The sequence below is a fragment of the Notechis scutatus genome, chromosome 6 (genome assembly GCF_049901735.1).
Source record: "Notechis scutatus isolate UNSWTSFEM ecotype Mainland chromosome 6, rNotScu1.2, whole genome shotgun sequence".
NCBI lineage: Eukaryota > Metazoa > Chordata > Lepidosauria > Squamata > Elapidae > Notechis > Notechis scutatus.
In genome coordinates, this window is record NC_142014.1 from 25,240,686 (window position 1) to 25,256,684 (window position 15,999).

Sequence of the window (15,999 nt, forward strand, 5' to 3'; positions counted from 1 at the left end):
AGGTTAAATCGTGGCAGTTGGATCAAAGCTTATTAAACTGAGATGTTTCATTACTCACCTAAGTAACTTCTTCAGTCAAAATGAAAAATTTAAATTAGGCAGGGAGTCAGAGAGTCATTGAAATGTACTAACACTTGCCATACCAATTGTAAGGATTTCTCCCCAAAATATATGGCAAATGTAAATGAGGATTCAATCATCCAGACCAAAAGCATTATAAAAAGGTCAAATCATGGCAACTGGACCAAATGATTGATTGACTGAATTCATCGAATTGATTGATAGTACAAAAATGAAATTGCTTTGTGATAGGAATTGATTTCATGCTACATTTGTTGACTTCCCCAATATTTATTTATTAGTTTGCCGCGTATTGTGTCACAAGGTGACTGGGAAGCTTACAACATTAAAATGAAATCATAAATATATGCATAACTACAGTATATAAAGTTGCGCTAAAACTGCAATAAATACAAATATCCACCACTTTTTTCTTCAGAGTAAGAGGGAGATATTAAACATCTTTTTCAGAGTAAGAAGGAGATATTTATAGAGGAAAAAAACCTACTCTTTGTGATTGTGAACCATGTCTGAATCCATTTTCCATTTGAAATAAGCTTTTGTTCCCAGCCACACAACATTTTGAATATTGGAGTAGTTAAATTATAGCATGGAAAGTTTAGGGAATGCAGTGTGTGATGGATCCCTGAAGAGGAAAAAGTGTCCAGAAAGCCTCCAGGTGTGTTTACAGATGTTCTGCAGGTACCATGTTGGATTATATACAACTTTACCTCAGAACTCCAAAGTGTAGCGAAAAAATATCTTCATGGACGGAAAGACACTATAATTCCTCCTAACCCAAAGGTGCTTTTTCCCCCCAAAAAGGCAACTGGAGTTTCTTGGTCTTTTCCTTGAAAATGTTTCATTTCCCATCCAAGAAGCTTCTTCAGTTCTTTGAATTGAACAGAACCAAGAACTGAAGAAGCTTCTTGGATGAGAAACAAAACATTTTCAAGGAAAAGACCAAGAAACTCCAGTTACCTTTTGGAAAACAAGCACCTTTGGGACAAACATGACTTGGATGACTGAGAATCACATGTGAATTGCATGTAGACTTGCAGTGGTGGGATTCAAAACATTTTACTACCAGTTCTGTGGGCGTGGCATGGCTTGGTGGGCGTGGCTTGGTGGGCGTGGCAGGGGAAGGATACTGCAAAATCTCCATTCTCTCCCCACCCCACTGACCTGCTTTCCAGCACCGTTCTCCTGTGCAGGGCAACCAAAGAAGACCCAGCCAATCAGCTGGGACTCGGGAGGTGGAGAATAGATGGGGGCGGGGCCAGTCAGAGGTGGGATTTGCCGGTTCTCCAAACAACTCAAAATTTCTGCTACTGGTTCTCCAAAACTGGTCAGAACTTGCTGAAGGCCACCTCTGTAGACTTGTTTCACCTTTCCTAGGCCCGCTTACATTCTGAAATCTACCCGGTTCCAGGATCTTGCAAAGCAGTTTTGCAACTAGGTTGTTTGCACATGATGTAACTAGATCATTTACGCAACACATAATGGACATACAACAGAGTTCAATCTTCCTGCAATTTTTGGAGGTGGAGAGGTGGGACAAAGACAAGCAGCACAGATGTCTAGAATCAGCGACTAATTTGCAATGTGGAAAATCAACAGTTGGACAAAATTGTCACTCACAGCTTTGCCTGAAAGCTGGAGCAAGGTTTTTGATATTGCAACTGATAAAATACAACCCACCAAAAATAATTCTTTTTCTGAATTTCAGGAATACCCATTTTTAATCCTATTCCACCGACCAACAACTGTGCAACATGGGGAAGTCACAAACCTTGTCTCTTTGGTGAGGCGGATTGTAAAATCTGAGCACAATCCGTAATATTTCATGCTGACAGTTTTCTTTTGAAGTAGCAAAGTTTGTTCTTCCCCATGTGGTCAACGTGAACGTAAAAGGCCTTATTATTAGAATCCATAAAAATTTCAGGAAGATGGGATTTTAAAGGGCTTATGAAAATACTATTTTTAAAGTCCATATTTCAAGATGCTGTAAGCTTTCAAACATGAAACACTAAGCATTGCAACTGTTATGAAATATAGTTGCCATGTCCAATGGTTGGGAGTACATGCCGTGACAAACGGCTCCGTGTTGCTATGTCCACATTGGAGAAGGGAGAAATATTGACCAGATGAGGGCTTGATAGTCGCTTGTGATGTATATTTTTTGATCTGAAGTTTGATGATCTTATTTTGGCATAAATATGATCTTAGCTTTTGTTCCTGCCTCTGATAAATTTGTTATTTAGAACATAGAATAACAGGGATGGAAGGAACCTTGGAGGTCTTCTAATCCAACCCCCTGCTCAAGCCATATATCGTTCTGGAAAACAGTTGTCCAATCTCTTCTTAAAAACTTCCACTGTTGGAGCATTTACAACTTCTGGAGGCAATTTGTTCCATTTATTAATTCTTCTCACTATCAGGAAATTTCTCCTTAGTTCTAGGTTGCTTCTCTCCTTGATTAGTTTCCATCCATGGCTTCTTGTCCTGTCTTCAGGTGCTTTGGAGAATAGCTTGACCCCCTCTTCTCTGTGACAGCCCCTCAGGTCCTAGAAGACTTTTATCGTATCATCCCTAGTCCTTCTCTTTGTTAGACTAGGTAAAAGTAAAGGTTCCCCTCGCACATATGTGCTAGCAGTTTCTGGCTCTAGAGGGCGGTGCTCATCTCTGTTACAAAGCCGAAGAGCCAGCACTGTCCGAAGACGTCTCCGTGGTCATGTGGCTGGCATGACTAAATGCCGAAGGCACACAGAACGCTGTTACCTTCCCACCAAAGGGGTCCCTATTTTTCTACTTGCATTTCTTTACGTGCTTTCGAACTGCTAGGTTGGCAGAAGCTGGGACAAGTAACGGGAGCTCACTCCATCACACGGCACTAGGGATTTGAACCGCCAAACTGCCGACCTTTCTGATTGACAAGCTCAGTGTCTTAGCCACTGAGCCACCACATCCCTTTTTGTTAGACAGTTCCCTCAATCATTCAATAAATGATTTGGCTTCCAGACCCATTATCATCTTTGTTGTTCTAATCTGTACTCGGAGAAAGTTAAAGGCAGACGGTCTCCGAGAAGGTCTGGATTTCTGGATTTTGTGCTTGTCAGATTACAAAACTGGACATGGAAGGGGATATCAACTTTGAGAAGATGGTGCTTTGAGAGAAGCCATTGTCAAAATTCCTTCCCAAGGAAGGGATGAACCAGTGGGATTCCTTTGAGGAATTCATGGTTCCTTGGAAAGAATAGGAATCTTGGGACCATTATCTTTCAAAGCCCAAGAAGTTCTTTGTACCCCAGAAAACTACTAGATTACTAGATATGCCCTTGCCTTGGTTTGACTAGAGATATGGTCTAGTCTTGATTAGTCTAGTGAAAAGAAGGACTAGGGGTAACATGATAGCAGGATTCTAATATTTGAGGGGCTGCCACAAAGAAGAGGGAGTCAAGCTATTCTCCAAAGCACCTGAAGGCAGGACAAGAAACAGTGGATGGAAACTAACCAAGGAGAGAAGCAACCTAGAATTAAGGAGAAACTTCCTAATAGTGAAGACAGTTAACCAGTAGAACGGATTGCCTTCAAAAGTTGTGGGTCAAATAAACACAAAGTATATATAAAAGCAAAACTTTTTAATGCATCTCTGTAAGTTCTGTTTATTCACAGCAAAAAGTCATTAAAACTAATTGTCCCAGATAAGAGCAAGCCCTTTCAAGGTTACAAAAGGCTGCCAAGAATGCAAGATTAATGCAGAGAAATATTCCAAACCAAAAATCTCCAAACACAAACCAGAACAAACAGGACTTCCATGAGAACTTGCAGTTGAAAGAACTTCTTTGCTTCCTGCAAAGAAGCCAACCCCGAAGGCTGGCTTTTATCCCTTATGGGAGGAGCCATCACCTTGCAGCCTTCCTCCTGAGTCGCCTGTGCTGCTTCAGCTGCTCTTTCCTTCCAGCAGCCCTGTGGCCACACGCTCTGGACACAGGCACCCCGGGGTCCTCTTCGTTACTGCTGCCAGACTCCACGACCTCCGAAGGCAGCACCCCATTCTCCGATAGTCCTGGCCCCATTCCTGCATTACATGCAGGCCCCTCATCTGAGTCCTCGCTCTCAGAGATCTCAGCCGTCTGCACCTGCTGCTGGCAAACCAAACAATATGGATCTTTGTCAACAAGGTTTTAGATATGATACTGTTTTCCCTAAGAGAAAGTCAAGGAGTTTGAGGAACTAGGTGCCATTCAGTGAGACCCCTCCATTATTCATGGCTGCCTAGACAAATGATCACCCTCGTGACTCTGAGTCTAAAGAACATCTTTGCTTCCTGCAAAGAACACATCCCCAAGGGCTGGTTTTTATCCCTTATGGGAGAGGCCCTCACCTTCTACCCTTGCTGCTTCAGCTGCTCTTTCCTTAGAGCAGCCCTGCGCACACGCACACTAGCTCCCCGGGGTCCTCTGCATCACTGCTGCCAGACTCCATGACCTCCAAAGGTAGCACCCCACTCTCCGATAGTCCTGGCCCCATCCCTGCATCACAAGCAGGCCCCTCGTCCAAGTCCTAGCTCTCAGAGACCTCAACCGTCTGCACCTGCTGCCGGTGAATCACAACAGGGTCCTTCCAAGTCTGTTATTCTGTTAAACAGAAGTCAGAAGAGGTAGCTCTTTACCTTACCAAGGCTTTGGGCAAGAGAGACCAAGCTGGGAAAGACAGGGTAGGTCCTCATCTAACGACTAGCGGGATTTGGTTAATGACAATAAATTTGGTTAATGACAAACAATACAAGAGCACACAATAAATACAAACTCAAGGTAAACCGCACCAAACTTGATTGCAGGAAATACGACTTCAGCAACAGAGTGGTCAATGTCTGGAATACTCTACCCGACTCTGTGGTTTCTTCCCCAAACCCCAAAAACTTTAACCTTAGACTGTCTACTATTGATGTCACCCCTTTCCTAAGAGGTCTGTAGGGGGTGTGCATAAGCGCATCAATGTGTCTACCATCCCTGTCCTATTGTTTCTTTATTTTATTTTTCTTATATGTATCCATTCCATGTATTCATAACTATGTTTATACTTATACCTGTTATCTTGTAAGCGATTGACAAATCAAATAAATAAATAAATAAACAATAGCAGGAAGTGCTGAAATTAACCAATGTGTCACACCATCACTGGAGGCTTTTAAGAAGAGACTGGACAGTCACTTGTCTGGAATGGTACGGGAGGGTCAGACTAGAAGACCTCCAAGATCCCTTCCAACTTTTTTATCTGTGATTTCTCTCATCTATATTGACCTGAACTGAGTGGAGAGGACTCTTCTCAGTGATAAAATTCAATGCCAGGAGGTGCCGCTGTTGCTACTGACTTCCCAGGGAAGCTGGGCCCCATTCAAAGTAGATGCGTTTATTGCAACATCAGGAAAGATTTAAGACTCTGAAAAAAAAGTTGGATATCCTTCCAAAAAATAACAAGAACATTTCCCCTGTTTTGGATGATTGGGTAAATGCTACAAGTGGTAATCAAATAAGGGGATTATGTTGCCACTAGTTAAAAGCATTCATTTCTCAGGCATTTTTGTTTCTGCTTCAGAAAATAAGAAAGAATCTCTTTTGAATATGATCTTCCTGTACAGGATCAGGGGTGGTTTTGTTAAGTGGCACATTTTTCCCTCCACATTTTTTATTGAACACAATATAATTGATATTATATTGAATAGAACAAAATAAACATCGAATGTGCTTAATCAAGGGGTGAAAATTATATATTGACTTAAGAGTTGGTGGTTGATTAACTACAATGATTTGAATTGCTTATTACATTTCATACCATCTGTATATTTGAGAGAGTGATAAAGAAAAAATGTTAATTGGCAGGTAATTTGCAAGATTTGGGAAGTTGGTGAAAACCATCTAAAAGTTTTTAGTAAATGTGAAAATGGCCTCTCGATCAATATGCCTTAAATGCACTTTTTTGTTGTTGTTTTATAAAATTGTACTTGGCATTCTACAGCATGGTACCCAGATCTGCCAACTAGTATACATATTAGAAAATAAGTATCAGACCTGTGTTTCTTTTCAAAGTTAATTCAGTAACCGTTTTGCCTCAAAAGTTAATAATAAATACAGAACCTGAACCACGAGATAATGTGTAAAACCAAAGTAGCCATTCACCTGCCAGTTTGACCCAGTGGTTAAGACACCAAGCTAGAAAGCAGAGGACTGTGAGTTCAAGTCCTGCCTAAGCTATGAAAGCCAGTTGGGTGATTTTGAGTCAATTCCCCCCTCCTCTCAGCCCAACCTACATCACAGGGTTGTTGTGATGGGAAATAGAGGAGGAGGAAAGTGTGTGGGATATCTTTGCCCAAGCCTTGATTTATATATTTATAAAAATAATATAGGTGGAATACAATTAAATACAATTCAAAATGCTACAGGTTCATTCCAAACATTGAATATATAGATTGTTCCAAGCTTGGAACAGAAGAACCAGCTGTTCCACAGGTTGATTGTTCTCACTCCTTATTCCCAGGTTGAATCTCTCCTTGTTCAGTTTCCATCCATTATTCCTTGTCTGGCCTTTGGGTGCTTTGTAGAATAGCTTGACCCCCCTCCTCTCTGTGGCAGCCCCTCAAATATTGGAAGACTTCTATCATGTCTCCCCTACACCTCCTCTTGCACTAGACTAGCCAGGCCCAGTTCCTGCAACTCCTGTTCTTCATATGCTTTAGCCTTCAACCCGCCAATCACCTTCTGATTCTATACTGACCCAACCTGGTTACAAAAGAACAAACACAAGACAAAGGCAGCAGCCCCCACCTTTTAAAGTTTAATCCACAAATTCTGTTTCTTCACAGATAAACGGCTGCTTTCAACTAATTAGCTCTGACAAGAAAGAGCCGTGCCAAGTTGTTTGTCAAGGCTGCCAAAAACCCACAGATAAAGAAATAGTTTACAAGAGTTTTCAAATACTAACTATAATGTCCATGAGACTGAGTTTCAGAGCGTCTTTGCCTTCTGCAAAGTACGCTTCTTCAAACCTGGCTTTTATCTTCTTGAGGAAAGGGCCATTAACTTGCAGCCTTACTCCCGAGTCACCCATGCTGCTGTAACTGCTCTGTCCTATGAGCAATCCTGTGTGCACGCGCACTGGGCACAGGCTCCTCGGGAACCTCCTCATCACTGCTGCCAGCGCCCACAATCTCTGAAGGCAGCACTCCACTCCCTAATGGTCCTGGTCCCTCACCTGAGTCCTCCCTCTCCTCCACCATCCGCACCTGCTGCCAGCTAACCACAACAGATTCTGAGGAAAATTTTAGGAATCCAGGCTACTCACTCTAGTTTTAATTACATTAGCCAGGCTCTGATTTTTCTGGGGATCAGTTTGCCAAAAGAGTTCTGATATCTGCCACAATTAAGCCAATGCGATTTGCATCTCAATTTTTTTGTGTGTGATTGAAAAAGCCTGCAAAATGGGCCACATAAATAAAGTTCATGATTTTAAAAAAAAAAAAACCTTAATAGTTTTAATGTAAGGCTACAGTTGAACTTCCTTGTGCTTCTAATTAAGAGCCAGAACAACATTTCTTTTCCATAGCTTATAATATTTATACTCCCCTAAATACCGCTGTTCTCTGGATGGCTTACAGGAATAATTTAAAACTGTAAAACAGAACTGTGAAGTCTAAAATAAAATAAAGCCACCAGAGTTAAGGGAACGAGCGGCGATGTTAGTGCAGCAAACATTTTAATAAGCATTAACAGATTTTAAGATTGCCTGGGAAAATATTTTGTTCTCCAAAGATTGGAGGTGTCACGCTCGCCTCTGGAGAGGTTTGCCCTCCAACTGTGCAATGAGAAAGAAAGGAAGTAGTTAGGATAGTTTAGGATAGGATAGAAAGGAAGTAGTTAATTAAGTCGAGGACATCTGGGCAGTCCTCGACTTACAACCGCATGTTTAGCGACCATTTCAAATTACACTGCCACTGAAAAAAGTAAGTTATGGCTATTTTTCACACACTTGAGACTATTGTAGCATCCCCGTGGTCATGTGATCAAAATTTGGTTGCTTGACAACTAGCATTTCTTTATGACAGTCGTAATGTCCTGGGGTTACCCATGTTTTGCCCCCCAAAAATAAGACCAGGTGTTATATTAATTTTTGTTCCAAAAGACACATTAGGTTTTGTTTTCAGAGAAACATGGTACTAAATGCATCTGCCTGGCTGACAAATCTTAATGGGGGCTTATTTTGGGGGTGGGGCTTATATTACAAGCATCCTGAAAAATTGCTAGGGCTTATTTTCTGGTTGGGTCTTATTTTCAGGGAAACACAGAATGTGATTGTCATTTGTAATTTTCAGAGCTGGCTTCCAAAACCAGAGTCAATGGGGGAAGTCAGGTTATAACAGTTTGCTTAGTGACCTTTCAAAGTTACAACGGCACTGAACAAAGTGGACACGGTCATTTTTCACAGTTATAGGATCCCGATGGTAATGTGATCAGAATTCAGACCCTTGTTGTGGTTCACCGGGAGCTGGTGAAGACGGCAGCAGAATCGGACAGTGGGGAAGAAAGGGGATCAGTCTGGGAGTCTGGGGAGGACTCGGACGAGGGTCCTTTGTCCGATGCGGAGATGGGGCCAGGACCATCTGGGAGTAGGGTGCTGCCTCCAGAGCCTTTGGAGTCTGGCAGAAGTAAGGCAGAGGACCCAGGGAAGCCTGTTCCCAGTGCGTGTGTATGCAGAGCTGCTAGAAGGCGAGAGCAGCTGAAACAAAAGGGGCGACTCAGGAGTAAGGCTGGGAGGTGATTGCCTCTCCCATAAGGTATAAAGGACAGCCAAAGGTGAAGAAACCTTTGCAGGAAGCAAAGTTGTTCGTTCGGTTCAGATTCATTCTTGAAGCTCTTTGTACTTTGGTTGGTTTTCTTTCTAGTTCATTGGACACTTCTGTTATTGGCAGCACTTCACAGGGAAGAAAGGTGGATGCTTATCTCAAGGGACTGTTTGAGATTCATTACCAGCTGGGAATGAACATAATTCCCAGCATTGCAATAAAACAAGTCTTGTTTTTAAAATAAGTGTGTGCTTAATTACGGTCTCGGAAGCCTTGGTCAGAATAACCCTTGGTAACTGACTCATATTTATGATGGCTGCAGTGTCCTGGGGTCATGGGAATCTCCTTTTGCAACCTTCTGACAAGCAAAGTCAATGGGAAAATCAGATTCACTTAAACTAATTGGTTACTAATTTAGCAATGGCAGCGATTCACTTAACAAACGTGGCAAGCAAAGTCATAAAACGGGGCAACCCTCAACCAATTTCTCACTTAGCCACATACATTTTGGGCTCAATGGTGGTCGTACATTGAGGTGCTACCTGGAATATATTATACGAGAAAAGTTATACCTGCTTGATTTTTGTTGTTGTTTCTTTCATGTTCTGCAGGGATATAAATACGTCAACAGAGAGGGGGCATGCTGTGGAAAATGTCTCAGAACCATGTGTGAAGATACAACCCTTTGGTCTCGAGGAGACGAAGACGAAGGTGTCACTTGGCACAACGTAAGGCATCGTGGTGAGGGGAAATGGGCATTTCTGCTTTCCTTGTGCAGAGAAGGAAGGAAGTTGGAAAGAAGTACTTAAGGCATGAATTGTAAGAGCTGCATAGAGCTTCAAGGACCGTTTTGTTTCAACAACATTTCGGTTGAAGCACCTCTTGAAGTGGCTCTTTGAAGTGGTGTCACCTCCATGGTTAAACATTGGCGGAACTGAGCTCTGGATTTCAGGAGTAACTTGGTCATAGATTCAGCCGAAATATTATGTCATCATGTCTACATTCAGTTGTGAAGTATTTTGTCATTCCCTTTCTGGTCCTCTCCCATAGACTGGAAGAAGAGAGCACCCAATATCAGAGGATCACAGAATCATAGGGCTGGAAGAGACCTTGGAGGTCTTCTAGTCCACCCCGCCCTGCCCAAGGCAGGAGTCTTATACTATCATGGACAAATTGTTGTCCAATCTTCTCTTGAAAACCTCCAGCGATGGAGCACCAGGAGACAAGTTGTTCCGTGGATTAATTATCCTGACTGTTAGGAAATTACTCCTTAGTTCTAGGTTGGATCTCCCTTTGATGAGTTTCTGCTTATAACTTCTCGTCCTTCTTACAGGTGCTATGAGTATAAATGGAATCCTTCTTCCCTGTGACATCCCTTCAAGTAATTGGAAGACAATCTCTTTGTTAGGCTAAACCAGGGGTCTGCAACCTTAAACACTCAAAGAGCCATTTGGACCCATTTCCCACAGAAAAGAAAACACCGGGAGTCACAAAACCTAGGTGGGCGTGGCCAACTCACAGTCACTCCCACCCAGTCACATGACACCACCACCCCACCATGCCTACCCAGATTTTGTGGCTCCCAGTGTTTTCTGTGGGAAATGGGTCTCTCTCCCTCCCTCCCTCCCTCCCTCTCATTTCTGGTTTTTGTGTTTTACCTTCTGAGACAGGCGAGGAGTGATGGGGAGGGGAGGGCGAGGGATGGGGCCAGCCAGTGGTGGAATCACCCAACCGGGAGCCACAGCAGAGGGCCCAAAGAGCTGCATGTGGCTCCAGAGCTGCCGGTTGCTGACACCCAGGCTAAACATATCTAGTTCCCTCAGCCATACATCATATGGTTAGGCCTCCAGACCCCTTCTCATCTTTGTTGCTCTTCTCTACACTCTTTCTATGGTTTCAGCATCTTATTGGTATCATACTGACCAGAACTGGACATAGTATTCCAAATCTGACCTCACTAGTGCAGTATAGAGAGGTATTATCACTTCCCTAATACTTTGGCCACCTCATGAGAAGGAAGGACTCCCCGGAGAAGAGCCTAACGCTGGGAATGATTGAGGGCAGAAGAAGAAGGGGACGGCAGAGAATGAGGTGGCTGGATGGAGTCCCTGAAGCAGTCGACGTGAGCTTAAATGGGATGGTAGAGGAGAGGAGGCCTGGAGGAACGTTGTCCATGGGGTCGCGATGGGTTGGACACGACTTTGCAACAAACAACAATAATCACTTCCCTTGATCTTGATACTATTCCTCTGTTGGTACAGAGAATTATGACTGCATTTGGCAACTGTAGCACAGAGTTGCACATTGTCTCCCTAGAGTAAAATCAAGACTGTTTGGATTTATTTGCTGTGAAAAGAAACAGGGGAGAGATCACCTAAACGCAAGGCATTTTCTTACAATCCTAATAACTCTCTTCCTCCATCTTTACATTTTTTTTTCCTTTCCTGCTGTTGATTTAAGGATCTCAGAAGCCATCAAGAGCTCCAAGGGACTACTTGATAGAACTGTACAGGGCAGATTCTAATAAAGAATTTCCCCGCCCTTTTTATGACCCTGTAATCCCTAAATTCAGGGTAGAGTTGGGGCGACTGGATGAAGCTGAGTGTTTACTGGCTGGATGCCCTTCCTGACACCACTTGGAGTTCACAGCAAATATTATTATTATTATTAATTTTTTTGCACTCTCGAAGAGCTTTATAGCTCCGCTGCCTTAAGAAAGTTCAAAACATTCTCAAAGATCCATCTTATCCTGGGCACCCTTTTTAAAAAACGATTATCATCTAGCAGATGGTACAGGATAATAAAAACAAGGACAAATAGGCTGAAAAACAGCTTCTATCCCAGGGCAGTAGCTCTGTTGAATTCTGCTGTATAGTGCAGTGTTGGTGCAGTGTTGGGGGTTTTCAATTCAATGTGTGGAGTGTGAAGGATGTGTGTTTGTGTTTATTTTCATGGTCACAATGTACACTGAAGATTGTGTTTGATTTCATTGTACGAGGTGCAATGACAATAAAGTAAACTAAACTAGAAGAGAAACAACTGCTACTACCTACAATTGAACTCTTAGCCTTCGGAGTGGGAGGCAAGTTCCTTCACCACTAGGCCTCCGCGCTGCTCTTAGCAGAGAATATCCACTTGGATATTATTATTATTTTTGTGCTCCAGTATAACAGAAGAAAACAACTGCAATTACTTTCTAGTTTTTTCCCCAAACCTTTCAAGTGGAAGAGATTTACAAATAGGATAAGGGAAGCTGTTTAGTTTTTTTAAAAAAAATGTTTTTATTGAGTTTCTAATTGTTCACATAAAGCATCATAGTTTCAACAACATTCTTGACATCTATACAAGTGCTTATCATAAATATCTTAACACATTGTATTTATATTTATCTAATATTTATTAATAACTTTAACTATAATCATTATTCCTATATTCTTACATAGTTTACAAATTTACCTTTTACATTCTTAAGGCTTTTTACAGTTAAGTTTCTTGTCTTATTTTTCAGTTCTGTTTGCTAGCCAATCATACCATTTGTTCCAGATTAGATAACAATCAGAGTCATCTCTCTTTCAATTTCAACGTTAACAAGTTCATTTCGGCACTTTCTGTTACTTGTTGTAACATCAGTTCTTCTTTAGGAATATTGGGAGTTTTCCATACCTGTGCAAAGGCTATTCTGGCGGCTGTTGTGATATGTAACAATAAATGTTTTATTTCTTTTGTTACTCTATCTTTAATAATTCCTAAAAGAAAGGTTTCCGGTCTGAGCTCAATCTGATAACCAGTAATCTTTTGAAGCTGTTTAGTTTTATTCACCCTGCTCTTCCTTGGGGGCTGAGGAAAGCCATGCTCCGCTTCATGGAGGAACATGACCTCACCCCTTTCCTAAGAGGTCTGTAGTGGGCGTGCATAAGCGCACCATCGTGCCTACCGTCCCTGTCCTACTGTTTTTATTTTTCTTATATGTATCGATTTCATGTATTCATAACTATGTTTATACTTACACCTATTCTCTTGTAAGCGATTGACAAATCAAATAAATAAATAAATCAGGCACATCTTCTTCCCTGAACAAGTTGCAAAGAAAGGATGGTCTTTGGGCTGCCTAACCCCTTCTGTTCTCTTACATTCCCAGGTTGGCTCTGAATGGACGTCTCCAACTGACCCCTGCGTCATCAAAAAATGTGTCCGTGTGAATGAGGAGGTCTTTATCCAGACCAGGAATGTCTCATGCCAACCGAGGGAGCCAAGCAGCTGCCCGTTTGCCACAGAGATGCGGTGTGACCATCGGTCCGGATGCTGTCCTTCCTGTCACTGTGGTAAGGACCGGTCCATTCAAAAGAAGACACGCCTTTCTTGCACCATCTTGAGAAGTTTGCAATCCAACTTACACATGAAACATTGTACCGAATCCCCTATAGAAGATGTTTCAATGTTGGTGAGACAGGTTGGGCGAAGGCATGGTTGATTTTCGTTGCCATAGAATATTGCTGTGGCAGGCAGTCCTTAAGCAAATCCAGCTTTTCCCCTTGTGTTTGCTTTTTGAAAGCCAGCTGGGAGGGTTGCAAAGGGCAATCTTTTGACCCCGGGATGCTGCTATGGTCTTAAATACCTCCAGGCTGCCAAGCATCCAAATTTTGATCATGTGACGAATGGGGATGCTGCAAAGTTCATAAATGCAAGAACTGGTTGTAACACTTTTTTCAGTGTTGTAATTTTACATGTGTATGTACAAAAAATGACAGTGTACACAGCAGATGAGATAGCCATGCTGGGTTTAGTATCACAAATCACTAGTCGAACATTTCCCAAGCGTTTAAGACTGTGTGGTGTACTGACGGATTATGTGAGCAGATCCCAGTAAGGTGGCCTTCTGCGGCTGACCAATGGTGATCTTGTCAGCGCCAATTGTTTTCAAGTGCTTGCCTAGGTCTTTAGGCACAGCACCCAGTGTGCCGAGCACCACTGGAACCACCTGGACTGGTGTAGGCCAGAGTCTCTGCAGTTCGATTCTCAAGTCCTGATATCTGGTGACTTTTTCAAGTTGTTTCTCGTCGATTCTGCTGTCATCAGGTATGGCAATGTCGACGATCCATGCTTTTTTCTTCTCCACAATCCTGATATCCGGGGTATTGTGTTCCAAAACTTTGTCAGTCTATATTCGGAAGTCCCACAGTAGTTTTGCATGCTCATTTTCGACCACTTTCTCAGGCTTATGATCCCACCAGTTCATCATCATCATGATGAAGAAACATAAAAAATGGAGTTGCTGTTGAGAGTTTCACTGTCCTGTGGAAGAGTCAAATGCTAATAAATGCAACTTCTCTCTTGCAGAACCTGTGAATGGCTGCATCTTGAATGGTACTGTTCTTGCGGTAAGACTTTAGCTGATTTATTTATTCATCAAACTTGTATGCTGCCCATCTCACCAAGGGCGACTCTAGGTGCTTACAGTCATTGAACCAAATACAGTATAAAACATTAAAACAATAAAGATCTTAAATTTAAAATTGTTAAGATAAAACTAAGCCGGAGAGAGGGGGGAAGGAGCAAAATGTGTGCAGGGAGGAAGTTGGTTGTTGTCTATTCCATTAGTCCCAAAGATGCTTTTTCAAAAGGCAACTGGACTTCCAAGGGCAAAAACCAAGGAAGTCCAGCCGCCTTCTGGAAAAAACACCTTTGGGACATTCTCTTCCAAGGTAAAATGTTTGGATGTGATACTAAGCAAACAATGGATAAATGCAACATTTTCTTCTGATATCCCCAGAAAAAAGTAAGGTGGAACCCAGCTGAAAACATTTGAAGGTGATTCTCTTTGGCCTATTGCTTAAAAAAGGATTTGGCCCATTCAAAACCCACTGAGATCAGTGCATTAGGTGAAAATCCACAATTCTTTTGGGTGCAAGAAAGTTATTTCTGCCTAGAAGATTTATTATCCTGGGGAAATCAGAGCAGGCAAACTACTCGAGTTAAAAATGAATGTGAGCCTGTAGCTAAGACATGCCATCTACAGTCTAGAGCAGGGGTCTTCAAATTTGACAGCTTTAAGACTTGTGGACCTCAACTCCCAGAATTCCTCCTCCAGTCATGTTAGCTCAGGAATTCTGGGAGTTGAAGTCCATAAGTCTTAAACTTGCCAAGTTTGAAGACCCTTGGTCTAGTGGCTCTTCTGAGGCTACTGAGTATGATTTCCATCAGCCAGATGTTAGGAGCTGTAATTCATCAATGCTGCCAGGGACAATTTGCCTCCGGGAGTTGTGGCTTCTCCATAACTGGAGGTTCTTAAGAGGAGACTAGACAGCCACTTGTCTGGAATGGTATAGGGTCTCCTGCTTGAGCAGGGGGTTAGACTAGAAGACCTCCAAGGTCCATTCCAAATCTGTTATTCTGTTATTTTGGCTGCAGTCTCCTCCTCCTCCTTGTTTGGACCGCAATCTAAGATTTCGGACTGACTTTGAGACCCCAGGAATTTAACCAGGAAGCTTCTGCTCTAACATAGACCCATGGCTGGCTGAGCTTTGCGCCCTCGTTATTCTCCTCTTCCCATAGAACTGTCCGCATTCTTTGCAAGAAATGGGGTGGTGGAGATGAATGGTCCAATCTCAGTGTTTCTCATGATAGAAAGGACCATCTAACGTAGCAAACCATGTTCTCCCTTTTTTTTTTTTCAGCCGGGGAAACGTATGATGCTGGATGAGTGCACCACTTGCCAATGTAACACACGGCAGGGACTGTACCTGACATACAAATTGATGTGTGGGAAAATTACCTGTGAACCGTGCCCCAAGGTAAGAGGGAACCTTATGCTCCAAGGAGCTTTCTTGACTTTGAATGTTCTGATTTCTTCTGAATTGCAGAAGCCTTTGGTCTTTCTACTCTTGGTTCTGTCAGAAAATAGGGACTTCCTTTCCAATGAATTAGTCTCATTTGGTGACCAAAGTATTAAAGGTTCTTTCTGTTTGAAAGGCACAACACACCTAATATAGTACCCTGTTTCCCTGAAAATATGACCTACCCTGAAAGTAAGTCCTAGCTTGAGTTTTACACCTGCTCCCAATATAAGCCCTACCCCCCAAATAAGCCCTAATTAAGAT

At 42.4% G+C, this 15,999-nt stretch overlaps 1 protein-coding gene across 1 annotated transcript in view; it reads left to right on the forward strand.

Moving 5' to 3' along the window:
• VWF (von Willebrand factor) overlaps nt 1–15,999 on the forward strand; it is a 176,714-nt gene that overhangs the window by 142,708 nt on the left and 18,007 nt on the right. The window contains exons 44-47 of the mRNA XM_026679287.2: nt 9,514–9,630; nt 13,041–13,224; nt 14,240–14,280; nt 15,577–15,693. Of these exons, the coding sequence (XP_026535072.2) occupies nt 9,514–9,630; nt 13,041–13,224; nt 14,240–14,280; nt 15,577–15,693 (459 nt within the window). The remainder of the gene's footprint in view (nt 1–9,513; nt 9,631–13,040; nt 13,225–14,239; nt 14,281–15,576; nt 15,694–15,999) is intronic.